Consider the following 24,211-nt stretch of genomic DNA (forward strand, 5'->3'; position numbering starts at 1 on the left):
TTCTCCACTGTCATCAATCATCAAAGTGAAGGATGGGCAAGTAACTTCTCCAGACAGTCCTGGGGACTGCATTACCCCTGGTTTCTAAAGAAGCAGAACCGGGAGGCTCCCATTCCAACTCAATGCATGGGAGGCAGGCAGCTAAAACCTCTCCCCAGCTCTGACTTTTTCCCCTTGAGTGTTAGAAGCTGACAACGGCATAGAAATGTAGATTTCACGTTGTCCCTTCAGCCTTGCCCAGCCATTTGTGCCCAGGTTGCCCAAGAGCTCACAAGCTGTGCCGCATATTGAATCACGGCATTGCTGAGACCGCCGCTGGAATAAGTGAAGGAGAGAGAATGACAAATCTGAAGCTTTTGTGCAAAGGTCACACACTTGATGCTTCTTTCGCATTTGTGTGAGTTAATTTACTTTAAAAAAAAAAAAAAAAAAGGAAAAAAAAAGAAAAGAAAAAGAAAAAATCTTCACAACAAAGAAAAATGAACAGAAATCTGTCCCTGAGACTGCCGTGGCCATGAACTTCCAAAGCTATTGTGATTTCAATAGAAGAATAGGAGACACTGCCATCGAAAATGCCATTGATATTGTAACAGATCATTGCCTAAATAGACCATAACAGCTCCCATTTCAATGGTTACCGAGAAACGCTTTAACCCCTTCACTTCTGAGCGCCTGCACAATCTCTGCGTGACACATCAAAGGAGACACACCAGATAGTACGAATTTCACACCCTTTTTTTGCCTCTGTCAGCTCTTCTGAGCTTCCCCATCCCTTCCCTTTTCCACACTGAATCAGAGCTATCTGCAAGCGCAAATCCTTTTAAGCCCAGGCAGAAAACCTGGGGTTAGGGCATTGTCTCAGCCCCACAGCAGCATTCCCCAAACCACCCAGGAGAAGGCAAAGCCCCCCAGCATCACCGCCTGCTTAGTGGCAGTCAAAGTGCCAACACTTCACTAAAGAGACACACGCACACACACTTTGTATACGCGCACATATCTGGTTTGAGTTACCAGTCGACCCAACTCTAAGCCTTTCTAAAGCCTACTCTAAAAAGAGTTCCAAGGAAAAAGAAATTTAAAAAGAGAAGTGGAGTTCAAACATCTTTGAATGATAGCTCTTGTCTTCCAGAACCAAGGAGATCTCTGTTAAGGGGCTCTTTGAGATCACTTGTTTACCTCATTAAGCGCGCTGCCGCATCCCACTGCTGGAGCACTGCACCTTGGCCAAGACCTCCTCAAGCACTGCCTTCCTTCACCACTCCCTGCTCTTCCTCGTCACCTTGATTAATGGATCCTGGGGAGGAAAAAAATGCAGGCAGGTTTCTATGGGAAAAAATAAATCTTTCCATAATGCTCCACATTAATTGAATCTAAATCCTTTAATTCTTTACTAATTGAGCCTGAAACAACATTTGGTGTTATTTAGCAGAGGATGGGTGTTGGGCAGACTGCTTAGAACACCATTCCTTCTTGCACCAAGCTCCAAGAAAGGACAAACCTGGCACAGGGACAGGCAGGGATGCAGGGATGCTGTAGGTGATCTGTATGGATGAATGCAGCACCCATGCTTTAGCACACTCCAGTGCTAAGGGCTGACCCAGGTGTGCCTTGGCAAGGCATCAACAGGAACTTCATTCCCTTCTCCACCACCTCTGGGAAGAAGGCAGCTGTTACTTTCATGGGAATCCCATTCTTTACGGGCTTCAATTACTTTTACTTTTCCTGAAGACTCGGAGGGAAATAACCTCAAAAATAACTCCCATCAACAAAAATAAAAAGCAACTGATTCACAGTTGCCGCAGAATGACTCTGATAACCCTCCGTCCTGTTCCATGGAGGCCTCTGGGAGAGCCCAGCACAATGAGAAATAAAGCTACACATTGCAGGGCTGCAGTGGCAATTTCCTCCCCATATGTTTCTCAAGACACTCTCTTAATTTAGTTTGCCTATAATGAATTCTGTCATTATTCCAAACATCCATTCTCATGACCTAGACTTATAGCATATCACCACCGAGTATCTTTTTTTGGCTATCCAATCTCCCTGGGGAACTGAAAATTGTCTCCGTCTGCAGCACAGCAATGCTGGGGAGCAGCCTGGAAAACAGATCCGAGATTATTCCTTTCTGTGTCAGTCATTTAAGCCTCTTTGTGTTAAAGTTGACATTTGTCTCGATGCTGTCTCAATAGGCCCCGCTGGCTGGGTTTCATTCAGCTCTTTGAGCCGGGGGAGAACTTGCCTCTTGTTTTACTTTCAGGCCATTCTTGTGCCAAAGCGTGAAGGGAGGGAGCTGAATAACCACAAACAGGTGAGGCGGGGAGAGGCTTTCTGTCTCCACTCTCCATTTGCAAGAGCTGAGCTCTTTGGATGCCTTTCAAAGCCAGGAGAAGCCAAAAGCAATAATCCTCACCATGGGAGCAGGCAGGAAGGAAGGGTATCTGGTGTTGGCCAGAACTGTCCCAGCGCAGGGACATGCATTCCCATGCAGTGACATCGCATCGCGCCAGGGCAGCTCGTTGAGGCCAGAAATGCAGAGATTGACATACATCCAAGCTCCACACCCACCTGGAGCAGCAGCAAGGATGCTTTTTAAGTCTAAAGCATGAGAAAGAGGTGTTAAGAGTGAGGAGTCTTTGCATTTGCCACTGCTGCCATTCTTCACTTCTGCCTGACCCCATCAGCAGCACCCATAAGTGTCAGAAAAAGGTTTTTCAGCAAAGCATAACTGTTTTCTTCCCCCTCCTCCTTCCTACCCCATGCTTTGATTTATTCAGCCTCATAAAAGAGCTCTTCTTTTTGCCTGACCTTCACGCAACCCTACAGGCTGCCCAGCTGGTGTGCAGCAACCTCCATGCAGGGATGGGATGCAGGCTCCAATCACCCTGTCCAGGGCTCTCCAAGGGGAATGCTCTCCCAGGACATTCCCAAGCTGTGTATATGGCAAAGCTTCCTCCTAGAGAAGCACAATTATCCACCTGTGGTAACACCCCAGTAAGATCTGATTCCTGCCCCAGTGACATCCTGGCTGCATCCCAGCTCACACTCACTCTCTTCAGGCTCCACATCCCTGGGAAGCATAGGATGTTACACCAGCATCACTCTCTTCCTTAGGTTGGATATTAGGAAAAAATTGTTCTCACAAAGAGTGGTGAGGTATTGGAACACACTTCCCAGGGATGTGGTGGAGCTATTGAAGTAATGGGTAGATGACACAGAGAAGGACACAGTCTGGAGCAGTCACAGTCATGGGCTGATGGTCAGACTAGATGATCTTAGTGGTATTTCCATTCTTAATGACTCTATGATTGATACTAAAACAGAACAAGGAACAGCAGAGCATTGCTGGGTAGTGCCTACATCTGTGTGAGCTCATCAATGGCATTACATGTACATCTTACCCCAAAAGCTCCTGTAACAAGGGATTAGGGAAGAGGCTGTGGAAGTTAAAACTTTCCCAGGCAGCCCAGTGCCAGCTCTAGTCTTTGGAGGTAACAGAATTTTTACTTGATACCAGAGACCCCAAGCCTTAGGGACCCTCATTCAGCACTTCCTCATTTCCCAACGTCTCCTCTTTTTGGAGCTAGGACAAGGAATGCCTCTCATGGGGTGGTTCTGTGAACCTCAACACACAACGTGGGCAGCACCCCACCAGCACTCTCAGCTGGTAAACGTATACTGTGACTACAACAGGGTTTGAAATGTTCATGGTTGAAATATCAGTTTCACTTCTCAGGGCCCTGTTTGGAGCAATGCATGAAAGAAAACGCTTCCCAGCCAACATTAGCTGGCAGAGCTGGCCTGTAATCAGCCAGGACAGATGGGAATGCACAATACCTTGAACCCAATCAAGAAAACATCCCAGGAATGCTTGTTAATGTGAACCTTCAGAGGGGTAAAACGGTCATTCAAATCAGAGCAGGATGATTGATTCCAACCTAAGAGAAAAGCACAAATCAAATTGATTCCTATCCAGGGGACAGAAAGGTTTGATCTGAAGCAAGGCTTGACAGCAGATGAATTAAAATTTTTTCAGTTTTCAAGATAAATGGATGCAATGGAAATGTGGATACACAGGCATTGAGGAAAGCCAAGCAGGTCCCATTTGTATACCTTGCAAAACCATGGAATGGTGATGCACCAACTTCTTGCACCCAGACTGCTGCATTTGCTTACCTGGCTTAGCAATAAGTGGCATTTACCACTGGTTGTATCAGTGCAGAAGCAAATAGCTGTCCCATGGAAAGGCTTGGGTTTGTGAAGGCGGTCACCTCCCCTTCTTAAAATTTCCCTCCATGCAGGCTTATAATCTCATATGTCAGCATGCATTTTGGTTTATAAAACAGGAATGCAACACATTCAGAAGAAAAATTGCACCTGTCAAATGCCCTACCCCATGAAATAAACCTGTGCAATTTCACTTTTCACCTAGTAAATACCCAATCGCTTCCCAGAATGGCCCCTCACAGTATTCAAATCTGTTTCCATTAATATTAGAAGTTAGGAGGGGTTGGGAGAAAAGGAAGGAATTGATTAAAAGCAGATGGTATTCATTATCTTGCTAATCACAATCCTGCAGGGTTTTTACAAAGAAAAAAGGGAAAGAAAAAGCAACATCAAGAAAAGGTCATGCTAGGACTTGTCAAATAAAACATTAGAAAAATAACACTTCCAAGGATTTACTCTCCTCTCATGAGAAAATCAGCTTGTTTCATATCACAGCTCAGCCACGCTGGGAAAATGCCTTTGTGATAGAGACATCATTCTCACATTTTGTGTTGGGACTGTGAACTTTGGTGGAAAGTCTGAGAGAAAAGACGTGGTAAGGATGGTTACCACCTGCACCTCCCAGTGTCGCCAATGGGGCACCTCCCAGTGGTTTTTCCTGAAGGGAAGTCACAAATAAGCAAGTAGAGCAAACAAAACCAAACAGGAACAAAACAAATAAGCAGTTAATTGGCCAGAATCAGCGTAACGGGAAAACACTGAGGTTATGTTCAAGATGACTGGCTGGAGTTCACTCACAGCAATTCTCTAGGGAGGATTTTCGCTGTTGGTATCTGATCCTGCTCCCAATAAAGCCAATGGATGCACTGTTATTAACTGTCCATAGCACTGGGTCTGGAGAGATGCCTTTACCAAAAGCCTTGGCACTTTTTCACACTACGAACCTGCCAGATTCAGAAGGGTCGTGTTCAGCTTTGCTTCAAGACAGCAAAACAGGATGCCACTCAAGAAGAGGCAGTTTGCTACACAAAATCCCAGTGGTATTGTGCAACTGCAGGAGCACAAGCATCTGTTTGTTCGCCACCACACTCTGCTTTGCCTTTCCAAAATGCATTAGTACTTCACAAAAACTGCCCAGAAAACAAACCTGGGTTTGCTTCCACTCACCTCTGAACATCTGGGACATGAGCACCGGTGCGCTCAGTGCTGGGGCCACAGCAGTGGGACCGTCTGAAGACAGGATGCAACAACCAGTCAGGATATGCTCATCCTCCTGGAATGAGAGGCACTGGGAAACCACCAGCAGTTGTCACTGACAAAAGGCTTTATTCATTTTTTTCTTCCCTCTTGTTTTTAAATAGGAAGCGGTTTTACAACACGCGGCCAAAACGTTCCGCAAGCAGACATGGTGCTACATAAGCCAAAGCAGCTATGTGCTGGTGAGATTTTGTGGTCTTCAGGCTGACATTCCTAAGCAGCTATTTATATGATAATTTATTTTGTAAACCACAATGACTCGAGTGCCCAGAATGGCAGCAGACTCATTGTTAGCTTCTCTTTCTGTGCCACCTCACATGGTTTTCAGTAGCTGAGAGAGGTGACCAGCAGCATTCCTGCTCCCCACCTGGCTGCTACCACCCATCTGTGCTGGTGTTTAGACTTGACCTAAGGTTTTCCATCAACTATCCCAGATTATCCTGCTGTCATTTTCTTATTTCCAGGTCAGTCCTTTTGGTAGGCAAGGGTCTTGTCTGCAACAAATTTCATTTCCAAGATGGGGTGAAAACGTGTGAAGAGGAAAGAGAGAAAGATAGATTTCAGCTTTGTTTGCAGGCACAAGTACAAGAAAAACAAGCAGACCTGTGAGCTGCTCTACTTAGGCAACCTAGCTTTCTGCAGCTTTTGCCTGTGGGTTTTCTGAAGGCAACTAACCACAGCTGAGATTCACACCATGATCTCCTGCCCAAGGGGACCAATTTGTGTCCCTCACCACCACTCTGCTATTTATTTTCATGAAGCTTAAACCACAGTCTCTCTGACTTTTACCCATGAGGGATGGATGCAGGCAATTGGGTCAAAACCTGTTCAGAGTGGGGAACACAATCAGATGGGATGATGCTGTAAATCTCACCTAAGCATCATTTTCTTATGAAGCCAAATGAAAACCCCCAAAGCCATTCCTTGGATTCCACACTGCATCCTGATGGAGCTGGTAGATCTTACTAAGGGCTGAAGTCTGACTGCATTCACACACAGGCATTGCAGGCGGCATTCCTCAGCCTAGCTTTTTTCCCCCCATTATTATGCCCGCAGGGCCAAGTCCCAGCAGTATTTGCAAGAGCGATGCCAAAAAGCACATATTTCTGATTAGCACTTATAAAAGAAAAAGATCCCAGATAAAAGAAAGGGATACTGCACTAACGCTGATGCTGCAGAAGGGAAGGGGCAGCCTGGAGCCCTGTGGAGTGCTCAGCTCTCAGGTTCCATGGAAAAACCCCACCCATGCACTAAGAACAAAGTAGGACACGCGCTCATGGCCAGATCGGTGGTGACCGCCCAGTGGTGAGCTCAGCCCAACACCCAGCCAAGAGAGACCACCACACCCAGCAGAAGCAAAGCCCTCCAGGAAATATGATTCTCCTCCATTGGTTTTTGTTTTCATAATTTCATTTTACTTCCATTCAGCTGCCTTGACCTGCAAGTAATGCCTCTGGGTCAACCCTCTGTTCAAAGCCACCGGCCAACAGATCTCACTTTTCTCTCTCTCCTTCTCCCACTTCAGGTACAGATACACTTAAAGACACAAAAAAAAAAAGCCCACAAAATGACAATGTGTCTTTCATTTTAAGCTCAGAGTCATGCACAGCTATTCTGGAAAAACACAAGGAAATATCCTACTCTTCATACCTCAGCTACAAGTCAACAGCAGTAGAGAACATTTCCATTACTCCTTACTATACACCACGATCCTACACTGCAGCCGAGGGCCAAGTCACTTGGTAGAGCTAGAAGAAAGGCAAAACATCCTACCTCGCGACCAGGCGTTGCAGCCTGGAGGACAACAACAAAAAACCTTTCCCTTGGAGCAAGCACATTGTTCTTCTTCTCTTGCCCAAGCCACTTGGTTGGACCTAAACCAGATCTCTAAACAACTATCATTTGGTCTAGGACCAGGTATGGCAAAACTGAAGACAAAATGGCCAGCTTTTCAAAGGGGAGTCTGATTGCCAGGGTAGGTGCGGGTGGTCATGGAAAGAGGAGGGATGTTTATCCATCACCCATAGCTGGGCCATCAATGTTCGCCCAGAGGGGTCTTTATCAGATGGAAAGACATCACCAGTCAAAACAAAAGCTAAACAAACAAACGCTAAACATATTTCATGCAATATTTCTTTTCCTTTTATTTTTACTTATTTTTTTAAACATTGCCATTTGTGGGGCACGGAGGAGGTTTGCAGCCTGACTTCCTTGGGAAGTTGGGCCCTGGGAACCCACCAGCACTATTCCTGCACACACGGCACGGTGTGACCACATTGTCTGTGCCCAGGGGGGCACTCTCAAGCCCCCAGCACACAGAGCAAAGGAGCAGCCATGGGAACTGCAGCAGCTCCTTGGGCCTCAGGAGAGCAGCTTTGCAGGAAGGGGCTCCAGCTGAGTGCATGAGATTTTCCCCAAGACAAAATGCCTTTCCTATCCCTCTCCCTCCCCCCCAAACACACACACATTGAGTTGATGGGAAACTGCTTGCAAAACGAGAAGTATCCCCCGTGGAAAAGTCTGAAAGAATTCAAAGAGTGAAACAGCTGCATTCTTTAAAAGTCACTGGAGTGGAGTTTGATGGAAGGTAAGATCTTCTCCATAGTGTTTTTTAATGCCTTTAAGAATTCAGTGACAGAGATCTAATTTTCTGTTAAGTTCCACAAGGAGGTTACAAACAAAATCCACTGAGATAAAACCTGCTGCTCAGAACCATATGCTCGGGGTTTTTTCTTTCTTTCTCACTAGATAATCAAACCTTCACCTAGATACCAAACATCACAGGCTTAGCCGTAATTTTAAGTGAGAGCTCACAACTGAAAGACAGATCATGACTTCAGCACATCCTGAAACATGCTGTTAGATATTAATTCTGTTATGAAGGCACCTATGTCAGCACCCAGCTGGAGGCAGAGATGGCTCTGCAGCCACAACACAGCAATTCCCCCAGTACGTGTAAAGACCACAGCTCACCTCTTGCCTGCTTATGCCACTGTGGTGAGCCGGGTCTTTTATAGGCTGAGAACATTGTAGTTTTGCAGCCTTTCAGAATTACACCAGGCTTCACCAACAGCACACCCCATGCAGCCAAAGGAACTGCTACGTTGGCTACATGGGAAGGCTTTAGGTAGACTTAAGGAAGTGTTCCTGGCCTTCTCCTCCAAACAAAGCCACCACATAGTCATGCAGAAGCAACCCTCATTGAAAGATTTTCTCAAGACCTCCATACTTTAATGAGCAGTGTGAAATGAAAACAGCCAATCCTGGAAGAGCAAGGGCCAGCTAAATACTCACACAGTTTTAGTCGTAAAGATAAGCATTGCACTTATTCATGCAGCAGACAAACACAGCTCAAAGAGACCTTAAACTGGTGATATCTGGACACTGGCGCTCCAAGTTCATGCATATGATGGTTGGACTACATGATCTTAGTGGTCTTTTCCAACCTTTATGATTCTATGAATAACCATCCCCTTTAATAAAGCTGAAGACCTCTGATACTCTGCAACCACGTACTCATTTTTGTAGTCTCCAGGATTATTACCATACACACAGTCCCAACACTTCCAACTAAGAAGGACATTAGAGATGATGAACCAGTATGTTCATTGCCTTAAAAATATATGCTGCACTGCTTGAGGCCTGCTTTTGTTTTTTGGATATATAATTGCTTTGAGATCACATGAATCTAATGAGATTCCTTTCCTGAGCATGCAGTAAAAATGCACATTTCCTGCCCACACCACAGCCCCAGATACAGATGTTTTGGTTCTCTGAGCATGTCACCTTACCCAGGTCCATAGGAACGCCCAGGGCTGAATTGTATTCTTGGTGAGCTTTGAAACAGATGGGGGGAAAAAGGTAAATTTATATTCTTCATGATAGCAGATTTTTCACTTGCTAAGACAATCAGCATTTCCACTTTGCTTGGAGGAAAAAAAAAAAAAAAAAAACAGCCAAAAAATACAATGCAGCTCAAAGCTGTCTTCGTTCTTTGCTGCAGATAAAGTTTTATGTCTCTGAGAGCGTAACAGAGCCAAAGATCATAGAAAATATATCTCATGCAAAACAAGGCATGAAACCAGGAATCGATGACTGACAGCACTACAATGGCCCAAACAACACTCTGAGGCCAAGTTCCTCTTCCAGGGAGCTCAGCTGCACACCAGTGCACACTTTCCAAGAGCAGCTCTGCCCAGAGCCTTGCACTGAGAGGCAAGGCAGCCAGCTCAGCATCCATGCAAATCAAAATGCCCCAACTAAGTGGTGTGAGCAGCTCTCCTTACAACCAAACGCTCACTCACATGCAGGAGAAAGGCAGTTTGCAAGTCTGCAAAGCAGTGCTGTGTCACCAAGTCTCTATATTACAAGGGTTTTTTGCTCTGGCAGGGCTAGAAGTGCTCAGAGCCCAAACACCCAGTGTGCACTACAGAGCTCCAGCTGTTCTGATAACAGACAGCACACCCTGGAGTACAGATACAAGCAGACATAGAGGAGCACAGAAATAACTACAAATACCTTTGGTCCTTAAAACAAGCTCAGAGTGAAAGGAGCAAGTGATAGATTTGGAAGGTGCACAGGCTTACAGTTCCTGTTATCAAGACATGCCAGACATTCAGCACCAAGCACCATTTCTAAGGAACCAGGTTAAAATCACTCGACTACACTGCCCAGACAGATCTTCATGCATCAGCACCTGTCACCAATCCCAGCCCAGCACACACAGCCAGGAAAGCACCGAAGCAGAGTTTTGAGGGCTGATGCAAAGCTGTAGTTGTAGACAGCAAAAGGCAACGACCCAACCCAAAAGGATGCTGTAGGTGAGGGCAGTGATGTCACGATGCCCACGGGGTGGCTGGCACAGCCCTCTGCCAGCCCCCAGGCACAGCCCGTTCCCCTTAGCTAAGTTGGCAATGCCATCTAGTGCATGGAGGCAGAAATAGCACAGCGTCTGCGGGCAGACGGGCTGCTCAGCGCCAGATGTGCGTCCCAGATGTGCTCCCAGCTGGGGCCAGCAGTGCCACCAGGCTCCATCCTGTGGTGCTCAGCCCTTGCGGTGCACATCTACGCAGCCTCAAACATTGCCTACCCGGGATCGTTTCCCACCAAAGAAGAGCCTGGCATTATGCAGAAAGTCCCACTTGCCTCGAGAGGGAGGGGAAATCCTTTCATTTCCCCAAAGGGTTTCAATTTAATTGTTCCAGCTTCATCAGCTTGCGGTCTTACGGCCAACACAGCTCAACGTTTTGGCTCTCTGGCGTCACTCGAATGCAAAACATCTCCCACAGAAACATTTTTTCATGCAAGACAAACACACTCTCAGTAACAAGAAACATTTTTCTTAGGCACGAACAAAGGGTGAGGTTTCTGCAGACAAAGGAACTAAAGGGTTTGTTTTATGGGGCGCATTCTCTGACGCAGACCAAGATCTTTTTGCACCGGGGGTTGTGTTTTTCCTGAGCTTTTACTCTTTCCAAAAATACATCTCATCTGATTGTAATTTTCACCAACGATTTCAAACTTCTTCTTTTCTTTTTGTTTAATGAAAATCACTCGGCTTTTAAAAATATTTTTACCAAAAAAGCCACCATCCTTTGCTAAGAATGTGTGACCTCTGTGAGCAAAATACTTCAACAGCCATTGGAAGCAGAGCCTGTGAAGAAAACAAGTCATCAGCTTCTTGTTTTGCTGACAAACAGGCCCTTTTCTCGCTCCCTAACACATAGCTCTCTCCCCCAATGTGCTGCTGAGCTGCTGTGCTCAACCTGGAATAAAGGAGATGGATTTATTTAAAGGTATGAAAAAAAGTTGAAAGCTCTGTCACCAAAAAAGACACAGGCTGCACTGCTCCTCTTCACCTTACAAAGTGCAAATGCCCCTGGTGTGTTTCATAGACACAAAAAGTCAAGAAGGGGAAAAAAAGAAGCTTACCTGGGCTTGATTTGGGAACCATTTAATAGGAGGCCAGTTCTACTCCACTTTCAACTGAAGGCTGACAACAGCGCTGTCTCCCTGTGCTTGCACACCCAATTAGGGGGATGATTTCTTTTTGGGAAGTGGTGGGTTAAACTCACCTAAGCCATGCATGGACAGGGCATGGGGTAGGAGGGGGACAGGCATGGGCTCAGCCCCAGCGCTGCTGGAGGCAGCAGGAGCCGCTCCATAGACTTGGAGCAAAGTCAGGGCTTAAGTAGCAACTGGAGGGATAAAAGCTTGTGGGATCAGGCCTTAAACAAGCTTCTGACTCACCACAGCCTTGGAGAATGTCTGAAATAATTAATACCGTCACAGGCCCGTGTGTTAAAATAAATGAAAATCAATAATGTTAATAGACATTAATTCATGCTAATGGAATCACTGCTGCAAAAGTAGAGTTAATAAGCCCAGCCAGACCACTACCACCGTCTACACGTTAAAAAGATCCAAAACATTTAAATATTGACCACATTCCTTTGAAATTAGTAGTATTTCCTTTGGATTACGCATTGATCTCGGCTGAGCTGTGCTTGACATCTGGAGCAGTTAAAACAGCAACCTGAACAGCCGTAGTCTGCCCCTAATTTCAAAAGGAGAAAACCAGTTTTAACTTACATGCTCTTGTTAAAACCACTCGGCTGTCTCGGTGCGGGGCCAGCAGAGCTACAAAACCACTGCCTGCAATTGGCCAAGCTGCAGCTGCTGCCAGTGCTTGGGGCTGCTCGCATGGGTCCCCCAAATCCCTGCCTTCATCAGGAAAGGTTCCTGCACAGCTCTGACTGTCACTGCTGTGGGGGAGATGCCATTTTGTTGCTTTTTGCATTGCCTGACCAGTATGAGTGTGAAAGGGGGTGAGGAGGAAGGTTTTTTCCCCTTTAATGGTTTTGAAAATAATCCAAGGATGGAATACAACCTGCATGCATCAGGACAGGTATAAAATCAGGTTTGCTCATGGCTGTACACAACTCATAGCATCACTGCACCACAGAATCATTCAAGTTGGAAAAGACTTCCAAGATCCTCAAGTCCAACCCCAACCCACCCCACCATGCCCATCACCACATCCCTCAGTGCCACATCCCCATGACTCTGGAGCACCTCCAGGGATGGTGATATCCCTGCACTCTCTGCCAACACCTCACTGCTCTTTCAGAGAAGAACTTTCTCCTAATTCTCCATGCATGGGAAAGATTTCCCTTCCAGAAGCCTCAGTCCTGCAATCATCTGGAGGATGCCACAAGTAGGAGTGATGCTGGGGTGGTCACCAAAGGCCCAGCAGAGCTGTCTGTGGTGTATACATTACCATTTAGCTAGGAAGCCAAATGTCAGAGTTATTCAGCATGAAATACACAGGGAATAAAACACACCTAATTTGTTTGGCTAATTATTTTCAGACAACGAGGCTCTGGAAGACCTCTGTCAAAGACAACAGCGTCTTTGTAATCTGTGCCCTCTCGGCCCTTGGCTGCCTGTGGGGAGCTGCTCTCCTGCATACACACTGCTCCCCAACCACCCCTGCTCAAACCCCCAAATCCCACTACTCTGTGGCAACAAATACTTATTTGATAACAAAGTCTAACGTTTCTGAAGGCACAAACATCCCAACATCCTCATAACGAATAAATAGCAGTTTTGTATTTTAAATCTTCTCCAAATGTGAGCATTCTTGTTTTTCTTCCCCATGGAAACAGCAAAAGAAACAAAGCCAGAAACGAAGCCAAACGTCACCTTCGCCCCAGCCATGCAGGCACCGCTGCCTCCCAGCACTCAGTGCCTCCTCTCATTCCCTGACACGTTTTACCTGGAACGTCCTCAAAAGAAAGCATGGAAAATCCGGAGCCAGCAACAAGCTCATTTAGGACTGCTTCAGTAGGAGACGGTCCTATTGGAGGAGGTGCTTTTTGCTTTATTACACGAACCCACTTGTGCACCAGAGCACAAAACTCCTTACCTGCAACCAGGGCAGGGTAAGCAGTCACCCCAAACTTAGTGGGGTGGTTTGAAGACAAATGCACCGAGAAATGCCTCCAAAGCCCAGCCATAAAGGCACAGATGGTTGTGGGATTGCCCGTTCCAGCTCTGATGCATACTCGCTCCATCATGGGGCTTTAAATGAAGGCACAGAAAGGAAAATAAGAAAAAAGGAGAAAAAAAAGGCAACTAACAAACAAAACAAATAGAAAACCAGCTTCTTTGTTAAATCAGAACAGTTTTTCTACTGAAACAGCACCGTTGATACATCTCTATGACCTTGTCTAGATAAAAGTCCCTGGAAATGCAGATGCAGCTCCTGTTAACATCACTGAAAAGCCTCCTGTAGACTTCACAGCCCTCAGACACACTTCTTGCACAGAGCAGCGAACGTGTGTGGCACTGGTGTTGGGGAAACGGCTGAGCATGTACAACAATTAGCTTTATAAATGTAAGGCTTCAGCTATTGTCTCAGTGGCCTGTCCCTGGGGATCCTCGGCCTTACTGGATTATTGATGATGCTAAATGGGGTTTTCAGCAAAGCTGTTCTGAAGGCTTGCAAATGCCGAAACAGCATTTCAACCCATTAAACTTAACAGACAAAACAATTTCTTCTAAAAATAATCACCGGTTCTTCCCACTAGGAGGAAGAAAAAACGAAGCCTGGCCAATTTCTGATGTGCCAAGTTGCAGGCAGGTCTCATTTTACAGCTTGACTTGTAAAGCTCAGAGAAAAATTCAGATGATGGAAGCAGCTATGGACACGGATGGTAGGTGAAGAGCGGCCACCCTACACAATGGGGCTGTGAGCAATGCGGGCAGCAGCATTCCACCCCGCTAATCCTGAATTTCCCTGCTCCAAGGAAAAGATGGGATGTCTTAACTCCCGCTAACATCCTCACCATTATGTTGATGCAAATACAGTCACGAGGCAATTAGCAGCCCAGCCAAGGGCCAGGCATTGTGGGGCTGACAATAGCTCCTCGGGCCATTTAGAGGAGGAACAAATACCCTCAACCTTCTCAGAGATTTTAAGTCTCATTAGTATAAATCAGTAACCCAATTAATGAGGGTTTTAGCATATTGATTTGCATCAGATTACGGGAATTAATGTCACACATAGCAGGAGACAACGCAGCAGGGCATGAAGATGAACGACGATGCAAAGCAAGGTATGCAGAGCGCTGATTTCAAACGAGCCTCCTTTCAGAGCAAAACTCTCCTATCATCTCGCTCATCCTTTATTGGAGATCCGGCACTGATGCAGGGGTACAACCCCAGGGTCCTCTCCATCCTCAGCCCTGAGCTGCTTTAACCACGGTGGGTGTTGCTGGACCAAAACCTCAAGCAGATTTGTCGGCTGATTGCTGCCCTTCCCAACAGCGCAGCCCGTCCTGAGCTTCCAAGGGAAACTGGCTTATGAACAGTGCAACAAGAGCAGGTTTTGAGAGCTGCTTTGGGAAGAATACAAAAGCTCTTTGTTTTAACAGGTACAGAGCTCTATGGTTAGGAGTTAAAAGGAGACGTGTTGTGGCAGAAGTGACAAAAACAAGAGGATCCTCGGCAAAGAACTGTGGGAAAAACCAGCCAAGTAAACACAGAAACAAGAGACAAGGTGAATGATAGTGGGCTGGAGGGATCCCAAAGGGGATGTGGGAATCAAGGCAGAGCAAGTTCCAGAAATGCAGCACCCAGTGGGAGGAAGATGGGGGAGGGGGAGCAAGGCAGCACTGGAATGCACTGCCAGCAGCCTCTGCATGGGGTCACATGCAGGGTCTAAATGTGCATTTGTTACCTGGTAATTCTGCACCACCTGCTAGGTATGGCTAACGTCTCCTCCCAGGCCCCATCTCGGCAGGCTGCCCAAACCACGGCTGCCAAAGGGGAAGGTCCCTTTCAGAGAAGAGGGACAAAGAGAATGCCTTCCCCTTCTCTCCAGGCAGGCAGCCCCTCCTTGCTCCAACAGTTATAAAAGGGCTCTCAATCCATGTAATCCATTAGATACAAATTACAGCAATTTAAGCACACTTGACCCAGAATTACAGCTAGCCCGTAAAGAGCTGTGTCTTCCCAGGCAATTTACACTGCTACATGCCCTCAGACAAGCCACAGCAGAGGATTAAAAATATATAACAACAAAAAAGAAACTAGCAAACAAAAAATCCCCCACCCAAACACAGCAGCAAAACAAAAGCAAAATATAGTGGTGCTTGGAACACTGTTATCATGAACTGTTAGTACTGAGGCTGGATTACGTTCAGGTGGTCCAAGAAACACTCCACTATTACACAATCATTGGTCAACATATATCTTGCAGATAGGGATCACCTTAAATCATTAAATCATTGCCGTGTGAAAGAAAATGCCACTAAGGAATGCAGCACAACTGCTCAGGACAGGGAGACAGCAGCACCAAGGCTAGGGGCACTGGTAAGGACAGCATGGGACAGGGCTGACCCAGAGGCATTCACCCTTGGTCACAAATCCCACCTCGTGGTGCGATCCTCACCAACCAGGAGTGAGACTGCAAAAAGAAGACACCATTTGTTTTCTTCTCATGGGAGACGGATGTTCAGGCTTGCAGCAGCAATGATGCCCTCCAGCTCCCGCTGGCATCATCCCTCGCTGCTCAGCATCCCCGAGATGCTCCTGTGTTGGCAGGACTTGCCCATCTGCTGCTCCCAGGATGGGGATGTGCCAGCAAGTGGGCATTCCACAGGTGAGAAATGCTGAGGTTGGTGCTAGAAAGCAAAGACAGTGAGCCACGGCAGCAGAAATGACATGAGGTCAGGCACAGAGCGTGCATCACCACTTTCACAGCAGGGAGGTAGGAAGGAAGAGGGTGTCAGCAGCGCTGGTAGGGTGACAAACAGGGCCAAAGGTAGGACACACTACATTAAAAGCATCCAAAGAAATTGAAGGTTTTGGTTTTTTACATGCTTTGCTCTGAAGTGCCTGATACCAGATGTTAGTGTGAGCAAGGAGCCAGCACTGAGGAAGAGGTCTTGCATTCAGCTAAAGCAACAAGAGGGCGGCAAGGGAAAGTTCAGCACCATCAGGATTCGGAAATAATCAAAATTACAGCAGCTCCTCTCACTGGATTCTTTATTCCAACTCTGGAAGTACACCATCTTCTCTTTTGAAGCCCACTAGTACTTCATTCATTTCAATAATTAATTTATGCATGGGAATTGTTCTTTAAAGCACGGCCATAATGGCAATGGCTACGTGGAAACAAGAAACACTGGAAGGAATGGAGCAGATGCCTTCCGGCCAGCCAGCAGCCTGCCTCAGTCCCACCCGTATGGTTTAGTTTACAGGCTCATGTCAGAGAGCCGATTTCACACACAAACCCAAAATAAAAGCAGGAACACAACTTTTGATCATCCTACATTGATGTTTACTCTTGTTTCGTGTAGCCCCAGGTGACAAATCTGTCCTTGATGTAGCAGAGGATGGTTGCGCTGCTAACAGCATCAGCTGGACACGTTTAAAACACACCTCAGGTCTTTGCATTGTCCACTTTTACCACGCTAGTGAATGATAATTAGTAAGCAATTAGATGTAAAACGATAAATGTAAGGTCAGAAACGTTCTTCTTTACGTTCTTTAAGCAGGAGAATTTACAAGCGAGGTTCTGACAGATGAACACTTATGCCAAAAAACTGAGATCTTGGAAAAGTCAGCCACTCTGAACACAAGGCCTTTTGTTCCACCATTCGCTGAGCTCTGAAGAAGTTTAATTTATATATATATTTTTTTCTTCCTTTAACTTTGCCGGCCTGCCAGCTGGGTATAAGCCAGAAGGGTTATCCAGTCAGACCTTAGCGTGGTATATTTACAATGGTAGTGCATCTAAGGTTTGTTTATTTCAGGGTTAAAATTCAAATGGCTAGAGCCATTTAAATAATTAAAGGGCAATCAGAAAAAAATGCCATGAAACCAAACAAATCAGTAAAAGTCATGGAAACCATCAGCAATATTTAATTCAGAAATTCTCTTTGTTAGGGAACTTTAGCTGAAAGAAAACAGCTGGATGTAGTTCAACCCTCTAAATTAAAAACAATCTAACAAGGTCTATAGGGATAACTCTTTCAGCTACATATTGGAGACCAGATTCACTTCTACCATGTAAATGTAATAGCACTCAAAGCTAGAAAGGAAATTCCTCAGAACTGAGGTAGTTTCTAAGTATCAGCACATTTTCCAATTCCTCGCAAGGCAACTCAGCTATTTACAATCCATTTTTTCCCACACATAAATTTATAACTTTTTCAGGTTTATGCTTCCGTGATTTATTTTCTAAAGAAAAATAGCCAGAATATCCCTACCCCACTAGCATCATGTTTTAATAAATAACGGGCTACTTCTAGCAAAATTAAGCCTCCAGGATTGTTTCCACCGGCCAAGAATACTTCATCTTTATAGCTTTGCAGAAATTTGGTGTGAAAATAAAGTTGAATATAACGCTGACCCTGAGCTAACAAGTAATTAATGCTTCAATATAAAAATAGAAAATTATCCTTACAACACAAGGCTGGAATACAGAAAACCTTCTCTCTCTCTGGATTGAGTTCCTGGCTGGATCCCAACACCCAGCCAGACCTAAAGGCCATACCTAAAGCAGGAGACATGCAGAGTAATTCTCAGTCTTTTTGAAGACTAATTTTTACCCCCTCTAAACTCCTTAAATTCTTCCTTTTTTTCCTTCCCTTAAAAACACACGTTTCTTTCATTACTGAATCGCTGTTCACCACTATGCTGTTCCAACCACAAAATGCACAGATAGAGAGAAGGGCATCTCAGGCAGTGCTGGAAAGCTTTGCTCGCTCAGTGCCTGGGCACCAAAAAGGGGCACTTTCAGCCAAGCCAGCTCCTGCCCCCTTCCGTCTGCAGTATTGCAGCTCTGCCTGGCTGGTCCTTCCCTTCTGCACCCAACCCAAGCTGCAAAAACAAAACCAGCAGCCTCTCTTTGCTTCGCCCTCAGCAAAGTACTCCTAAAAATAATAATAACGATAATTAATCCAGCGCACATCTAACAGATTTGCAGTCAAGACAGATGTTGGCATTTGGGTCTGTGACACGACAAGTTGCTTCCAACTGAACAAGTTTAATGCCTTATTCCCATGGGGGATGCACGTTGGGAACTGACCTACACGAGTTACAGCTAATTGCAAAGGTCCAGGGAAAGACACGATAACTCTTCTTAGCATCCACGAATCTGGAATTCTCCGCAGTCTCTTCCATTTTAACCAAACATGCCATAAAGAAAGCACAACCTGCTCCTGGCATTACCACCAAAGTGGGCAAAAGGGGCATTTGGCACACTGACCAGCTCCGCCTTCATCTTCTCTTTCAGCACATCAGAAAGACAAATCACTTCCACTTCTTTCCAGATAAGGCAACTAAACATAAGGCAGATAAATGGGAAGTTAACTACATGAAACATGTTTTCTGCTCATTCGGTAATTATTTTTTCCCCACAAGATAACATGATAAATAAAACCTGCTTCTGTACAGATATTCCTCGTTTCAGAAACACATACTTGTCACATGCCAAGAGAGGACCGTGGGTTTCTTCTTCTCGTAAGAAATGTGATAAAATAAAATAAAATTAAAAAAAAAAAATAAAGAAAAGTGATAAAGACGAATGCAGAGCTAACTACAGGCTTGTATATACATGTTTGTTATCCACCTCTATCATGGACTCTTGGTGAATGGGACAGACAGAAAGGCCCCATTCCTGTTAATCCCAGAATAGCAAGGGAAAAAAATACCAGTATCTTAAAACCAGTGGCAACATAGTAAAAACTGTACACTGTTGTCCATTAACTTAAAAAGCAAAGTCACTAGATGGTATAAAAGTGAAAGCAGGTGCCTTCTAACTTTGATAATAAAAGTCTTTTTTTTTCTCCCTATGCTGCACAATTATCTCCATTGTCTTTGCACGGCCAAGACCAAAATGCTAAGGAACAAGGCTGCTTGTGATAAACCGCCTCTGGGAGCGGCAGAAGTGTTCACTTTTTTATCACTCTTGTTGGAGTTGCCAGTAACTTCAGTCGCGTTGAACTCGAACTCCGTGGAGCACTGCTGGAACTCACAGCCGCTGCCGCTCTCCTCCCCGCTGCTCTCTTCACCTGCAGGAAAGAGACACGCTGCAGCCCTCTGCATTCTGCAGCTCAGTGCCGTGCTTGCAAACGGCAGAGGTGAGAAAGAAAGGGAGAGGAAGAAGATGACAAACACACAGATACTTCCACAATGCTCCTGGTATAAGGAGACTGCTGACGCCTTGCAGTATGCAGCACTTTGGCACTGATGAGCCCCCTCTCAGAGATGTCATTCCCCACCCTCCTTGCTAACATGGTTACAGATAGCTGACGCTTAACCAGCTACCCAGTGTGTTACCATGAAATCCAGTAAAAAAAAAGGCAAATGACAACAAACGTACTGACGTCAATGAAGTCAACATCGTTCCCATTGTAGGCATTCTTCAGCTTGTTGGTCATCACCCTCAGAACCATGATTTGCCGACGAATCACCATGTCTGGCTTGGTAATATCAACTTCCACCTCTGGGTTGTTCACTTGACTTGCTAAGCCGTTTCCAGTCACCGCAAAGTCGTACCTATAAGGAAACCACTCTGTCCGTTACTGGAGCTGCCCTCAGTGGGTACCACGCCAAGGGGTGAGAGTGGGGAAATTCAGTGATGCCACCTAGCTCTAGTGATTTCCTGAGCCTAATGCTTTCTTCCCACACATTAGCCCTCACAAAGCACCTCCCCAGCTCTTTACCCTCCTTGCAGCCTTTGGAAGCATGGAAAATCATGCAGCGTTTTCACATACCCTGTGCCCCTGTGATTGGAAAGCTAAGGGAAAGAATTTTATCCCCAGTCCAAAAAACAACAATAACAACAACAACAACAAAAACTATAAAGGAAGATTGGAGGTTTATAACAATAATAGCTTGCAACAGCATAAATCAGCTTGCTGCAGGCAACACAGCAAACAAGACATTGAGCTGCCCTGATGTCCAGTTAGATGACGCTTCTGGGAAAACAACCTTTGGGGTCATAGCTACACCCAAGAAACCTATGGGAACTGTGGGAGGCAAGAGACATTCTGGCTTTGCATAATGCACCTTTGCAATCAAGCTGCGGTATTAGAGACGTACTTCTTACCACACAGACATGAGATGTAATTTCTCTAATAACCCCAGCAGGAAAAACATCTGTGATTCTGAAAATGAGATAACATAACCCAGCTCATGGAAGCAGACAACAGCCATCCTGCTCTGCCTGAGGAGCTGTGCATGCTCAGGTCTGCACTGCTGTGCACCTCAACGAAGACAATCTGCTGGCTTAAATGAAAGGCTGAGCAACAAAACCCACCAGAATATGTCTCCTGGAACAGGTATTTGCAGTACTGTCCCTACAGAGCAACAGAACTTGACATCTTTTATCTTACAGATCACAGATATAACGCTTTTCTTTCTTCTGATCCCAGTGACCGGGTAGTGAGATGTAAGCATATATCTAAAGGGCTTGCTCAAACCCTAAATTTTTAAGGGTTTATTTTTACTATTTGTTATCAATAATACATGTTGCTAAGAGATTAAGAAACCAAAGTGTGGATGAACACTTCTAGCTGCTTGGAGTTATAGCGATAAGAGGAACAGTGAAACCCAATCAACTAAAATGGCAGTCAGCAGGGGCCAGCATCCCCCCAAGGTCCCCCCATTCCTCCTCGCTTAGCTCTGCAAAGTCTCCATCTCCCCATCTTGCAGGTGCCAGACCTCACGTGCAGCAGGGACATCTGCTGTGAAGACCTCTGCAAAAGCTGCTGGTGAACAAGACCTCAGGAGAGATAGAGTCATTTCTTTTGACAGAGTCCCAAACCATTATCCTAGCTGAGCAACGCAGAGTTCCAGACACCCATGAAATGGTGAAAAATGAATGCAGTGTGGCTCAGTCCTGTGCCTCAAAAATATCAGGAGCAAAAACTATAAAAGCGAAGAAAAACTGCTGGAACACTCTGCACTTTTTTTTTTAAATGGAACATCTTGGATTTTGCTTATTTCTTCAGTAAGCAAACAAGGGGAAAAAAATGTCTATTTCCAAAATAGAAGTTACACAGTTACATAAACCATATGATAGAAATCCTTCAGCTTACCCATGTGTTGGTAATTTCTTCCTTAGAAGAATGGAAAAAAAGTTTTGTAACTATTTTTCCATACAAAGTGTGCATGAAAACCATTGGTCCCCTTGTGCCACTGTCCTCAACAAGCACAGAAGTTGATCTTTCAGCAGTCTCCATCTCTTTGGCCCAGCAAGAAACCCAGCAAAAGCTGCTGGTAAGCATCGTGCGAGAAGCACAGACTGGAAATATGGAGGCAACAATGCAGGAGAAGCATCCCCAGTCGTTTGGCCAAGGTTTTCTACATATCACTTTCCTAAATCTCCAAGTAGTCAGGAAGACATCTAGGTGCAGAGAGATGCTGCATCTGGATATATCTGAAAACAGACCTCCACACAGGGCTTAAACAACCCTTTAGTTCTGCTTTAGTGAAGCACTGAAAAAGGCTGCCCAGAGAGGTGGTGGATACCACATCCCTGGAAACATTTGAGGTCAGGCTGGACCAGACTCTGAGCAGCTTGACTGAGCTGCAGGCGTCCCTTTTCAGTGCAAAAGAGTTGGACTAGATGGCCTTTAAAGGTCCCTTCCAACACAAATGATTCTATGATTCATTGAAGTTCCCTTGCCTACAAGAAGGGCAAATGGAGCAGCTTATGTGAAAGCCCCTAAGAGTAGAGGGCTCAAAGTGCTGGGCTGGCCCATGGGGATGGCTGGGGTGGGAGGGGAGTGTTCACCCAGCACAGCCACAACTCCAAACCTGCTCTTGGCGCTCCCATTCCAGCACTCGTTCTCGTTGCCCGTGCCCACAGATATCTTTTCATCACTGCAAATATTGCCAGGGAGAGATGACCAGAATTTTTTGGCTTGCTTCAGCTTTTCTTTCACATCAGTAACCTATTAAAAAAAAAAGAAGAAAAAAAGAAATGCAGGACACAGTCCAGAATACCAAAGACTCATTAGAAGTGAAGCTGGAAAGGTATTTTTATCACAACAGACGTGCACAGGCCAGCTCGTTAGGCTGCGTGTAAAGCTGCGTCGTTTTGATGGTTGATTTACTTTTTTAATACAAAATTAAACACCGCTCTTCAAACACATATTACTCATAAGCGAAGCCTTTAAAACAGGCACTTTCTGACACACGAGCATTGAGGTAATTCACATGCAGAGCCACGGGCAGACTACACCCCTTGGAGAGTTGAAGACAGCCAAGGAGTATTAAAAAACCCTATAAATTACCAGTGGAAAAAGCACACTGCTCAACATGGGGGAGCAGCACCTGAGTGGTACCAGCAGGATGGGGCACTCACCAGCCTGTCCAAGCTCGTGCCTGCAGCTGTGGTTGGCCGCTCTTCAGGGTTGTAGGGTCTGAAGCGAGCACTGAAACCACCCTCGGAGACGGAGCGAGCGGTTCGGCCTTGTGCAAGTGTTTTTGGCTGGCCACATCCCTGGAAAACCTGGGCAAGGGAAAAAAATGAGATGAGAAAATGGGAGCTCACCCCTCGATGTAATAAATAGCTCTCTCTCTATGCTTGAAAAGGCATTAAGGAAAAAAAACAAGTCAACTAGAATAGGGGAATGTAAGAGACTAGATAAATAAAGCCTGTGCACCCATTGTCTGTTTACCTTCTGAGACACTTGCATGCTGTTCTCCTGCATATTCATGATTGCATCTGAAATTTTCACATCAATGGGGTCCATGACTGACTCAATATTAAAAGGCCCCTCCAGCCTCTCTGCTACCAGCAGCATCGAACCTAACATAGAGAGAGAAGCAAAGGTTTTTAATAGAGCTGTCTCAAAGATAACACTCAACAACATCCCCCCCGCCCCCCGACACCTGCAAAAGGCATCATGGTGTTGGCATTTGGAACTCCACTCTACACAGTGAGAACAAGACACTGAGGCAAGATGCAGCAGTGAGGACCATAGAGGTGCTACTGCAGTGTCACTTCTGACCAGCACACATCTCTCCAGGAAACATTCTGTTGCATTCGCAGAGGTTGGAACATCACCAGGCAGCTTGTCGGCGCTTCCCAGTCTGCCAGCACCCAGCCATGGGCTCATAGACATCAAAAGCAGCACTAAATGAGGGACAGCCTTTGCAGTCTGCCAGAAGGCAGTCTGTAATCAGCTACTCCCATTAGAACAAGCATTACTAAAACCCTCCCTCTCCATACTCCATACTTATTTATTAAAGGTTTCCTTGTGTCATTTGTTTTCAGAGACTGCTTTCAGCGCTGAGTGAGAGAAAGGCACCAGAGTCTGTGAGCTAGTCTGGAAGATGACACTAACACAGGAGGGCCCAAGAGCACCAACACTGCAGCCTTGCCCTTACAAAAAGCTTCAGACTTTGCTGTGCCTGGAGAAGATGACAGATGACTGCACAGTCTGGCCTTACACGGACAATTTGCACAAGGAAGACAGCAGGAGAGCAGGGTAAATGCTTGGCACATGACTACTAAAGGGGCTATGGAAAAGTCCCTCAGCCAACACTAGCTCAGTCTTCCTGTGCTGGCACTCACATATTCATCAAAAACATCATTAAACAGAGGAGCTACTGAGCTTCCATTACTTCCTCTGGGAAATTATTATTAGTGTTGAAGATTTCAACCTGCACTGCTTTCAAGCCTTCTCCGAGTCACCCTTTAAAT

General features: G+C 45.7%; 1 protein-coding gene across 1 annotated transcript in view; it reads right to left on the reverse strand.

Annotated features, from left to right (window-relative positions):
* Positions 1-16,516: 16,516 nt before the first annotated feature.
* The window catches only part of GPC4 (glypican 4), a 64,413-nt gene continuing 56,718 nt past the window's right edge, over positions 16,517-24,211 (reverse strand). Inside the window, exons 5-9 of the mRNA XM_015860354.2 lie at positions 23,184-23,314; positions 22,868-23,014; positions 22,318-22,454; positions 19,877-20,052; positions 16,517-19,565 (exon numbers count right to left, since the gene is read on the reverse strand). Coding sequence (XP_015715840.1) covers positions 19,357-19,565; positions 19,877-20,052; positions 22,318-22,454; positions 22,868-23,014; positions 23,184-23,314 — 800 coding nt within the window. The 3' untranslated portion in view covers positions 16,517-19,356. The remainder of the gene's footprint in view (positions 19,566-19,876; positions 20,053-22,317; positions 22,455-22,867; positions 23,015-23,183; positions 23,315-24,211) is intronic.

This window comes from Coturnix japonica, chromosome 4, assembly GCF_054131305.1.
Source record: "Coturnix japonica strain WE chromosome 4, WE-NBRP24, whole genome shotgun sequence".
NCBI classification, from domain to species: Eukaryota; Metazoa; Chordata; class Aves; order Galliformes; family Phasianidae; genus Coturnix; species Coturnix japonica.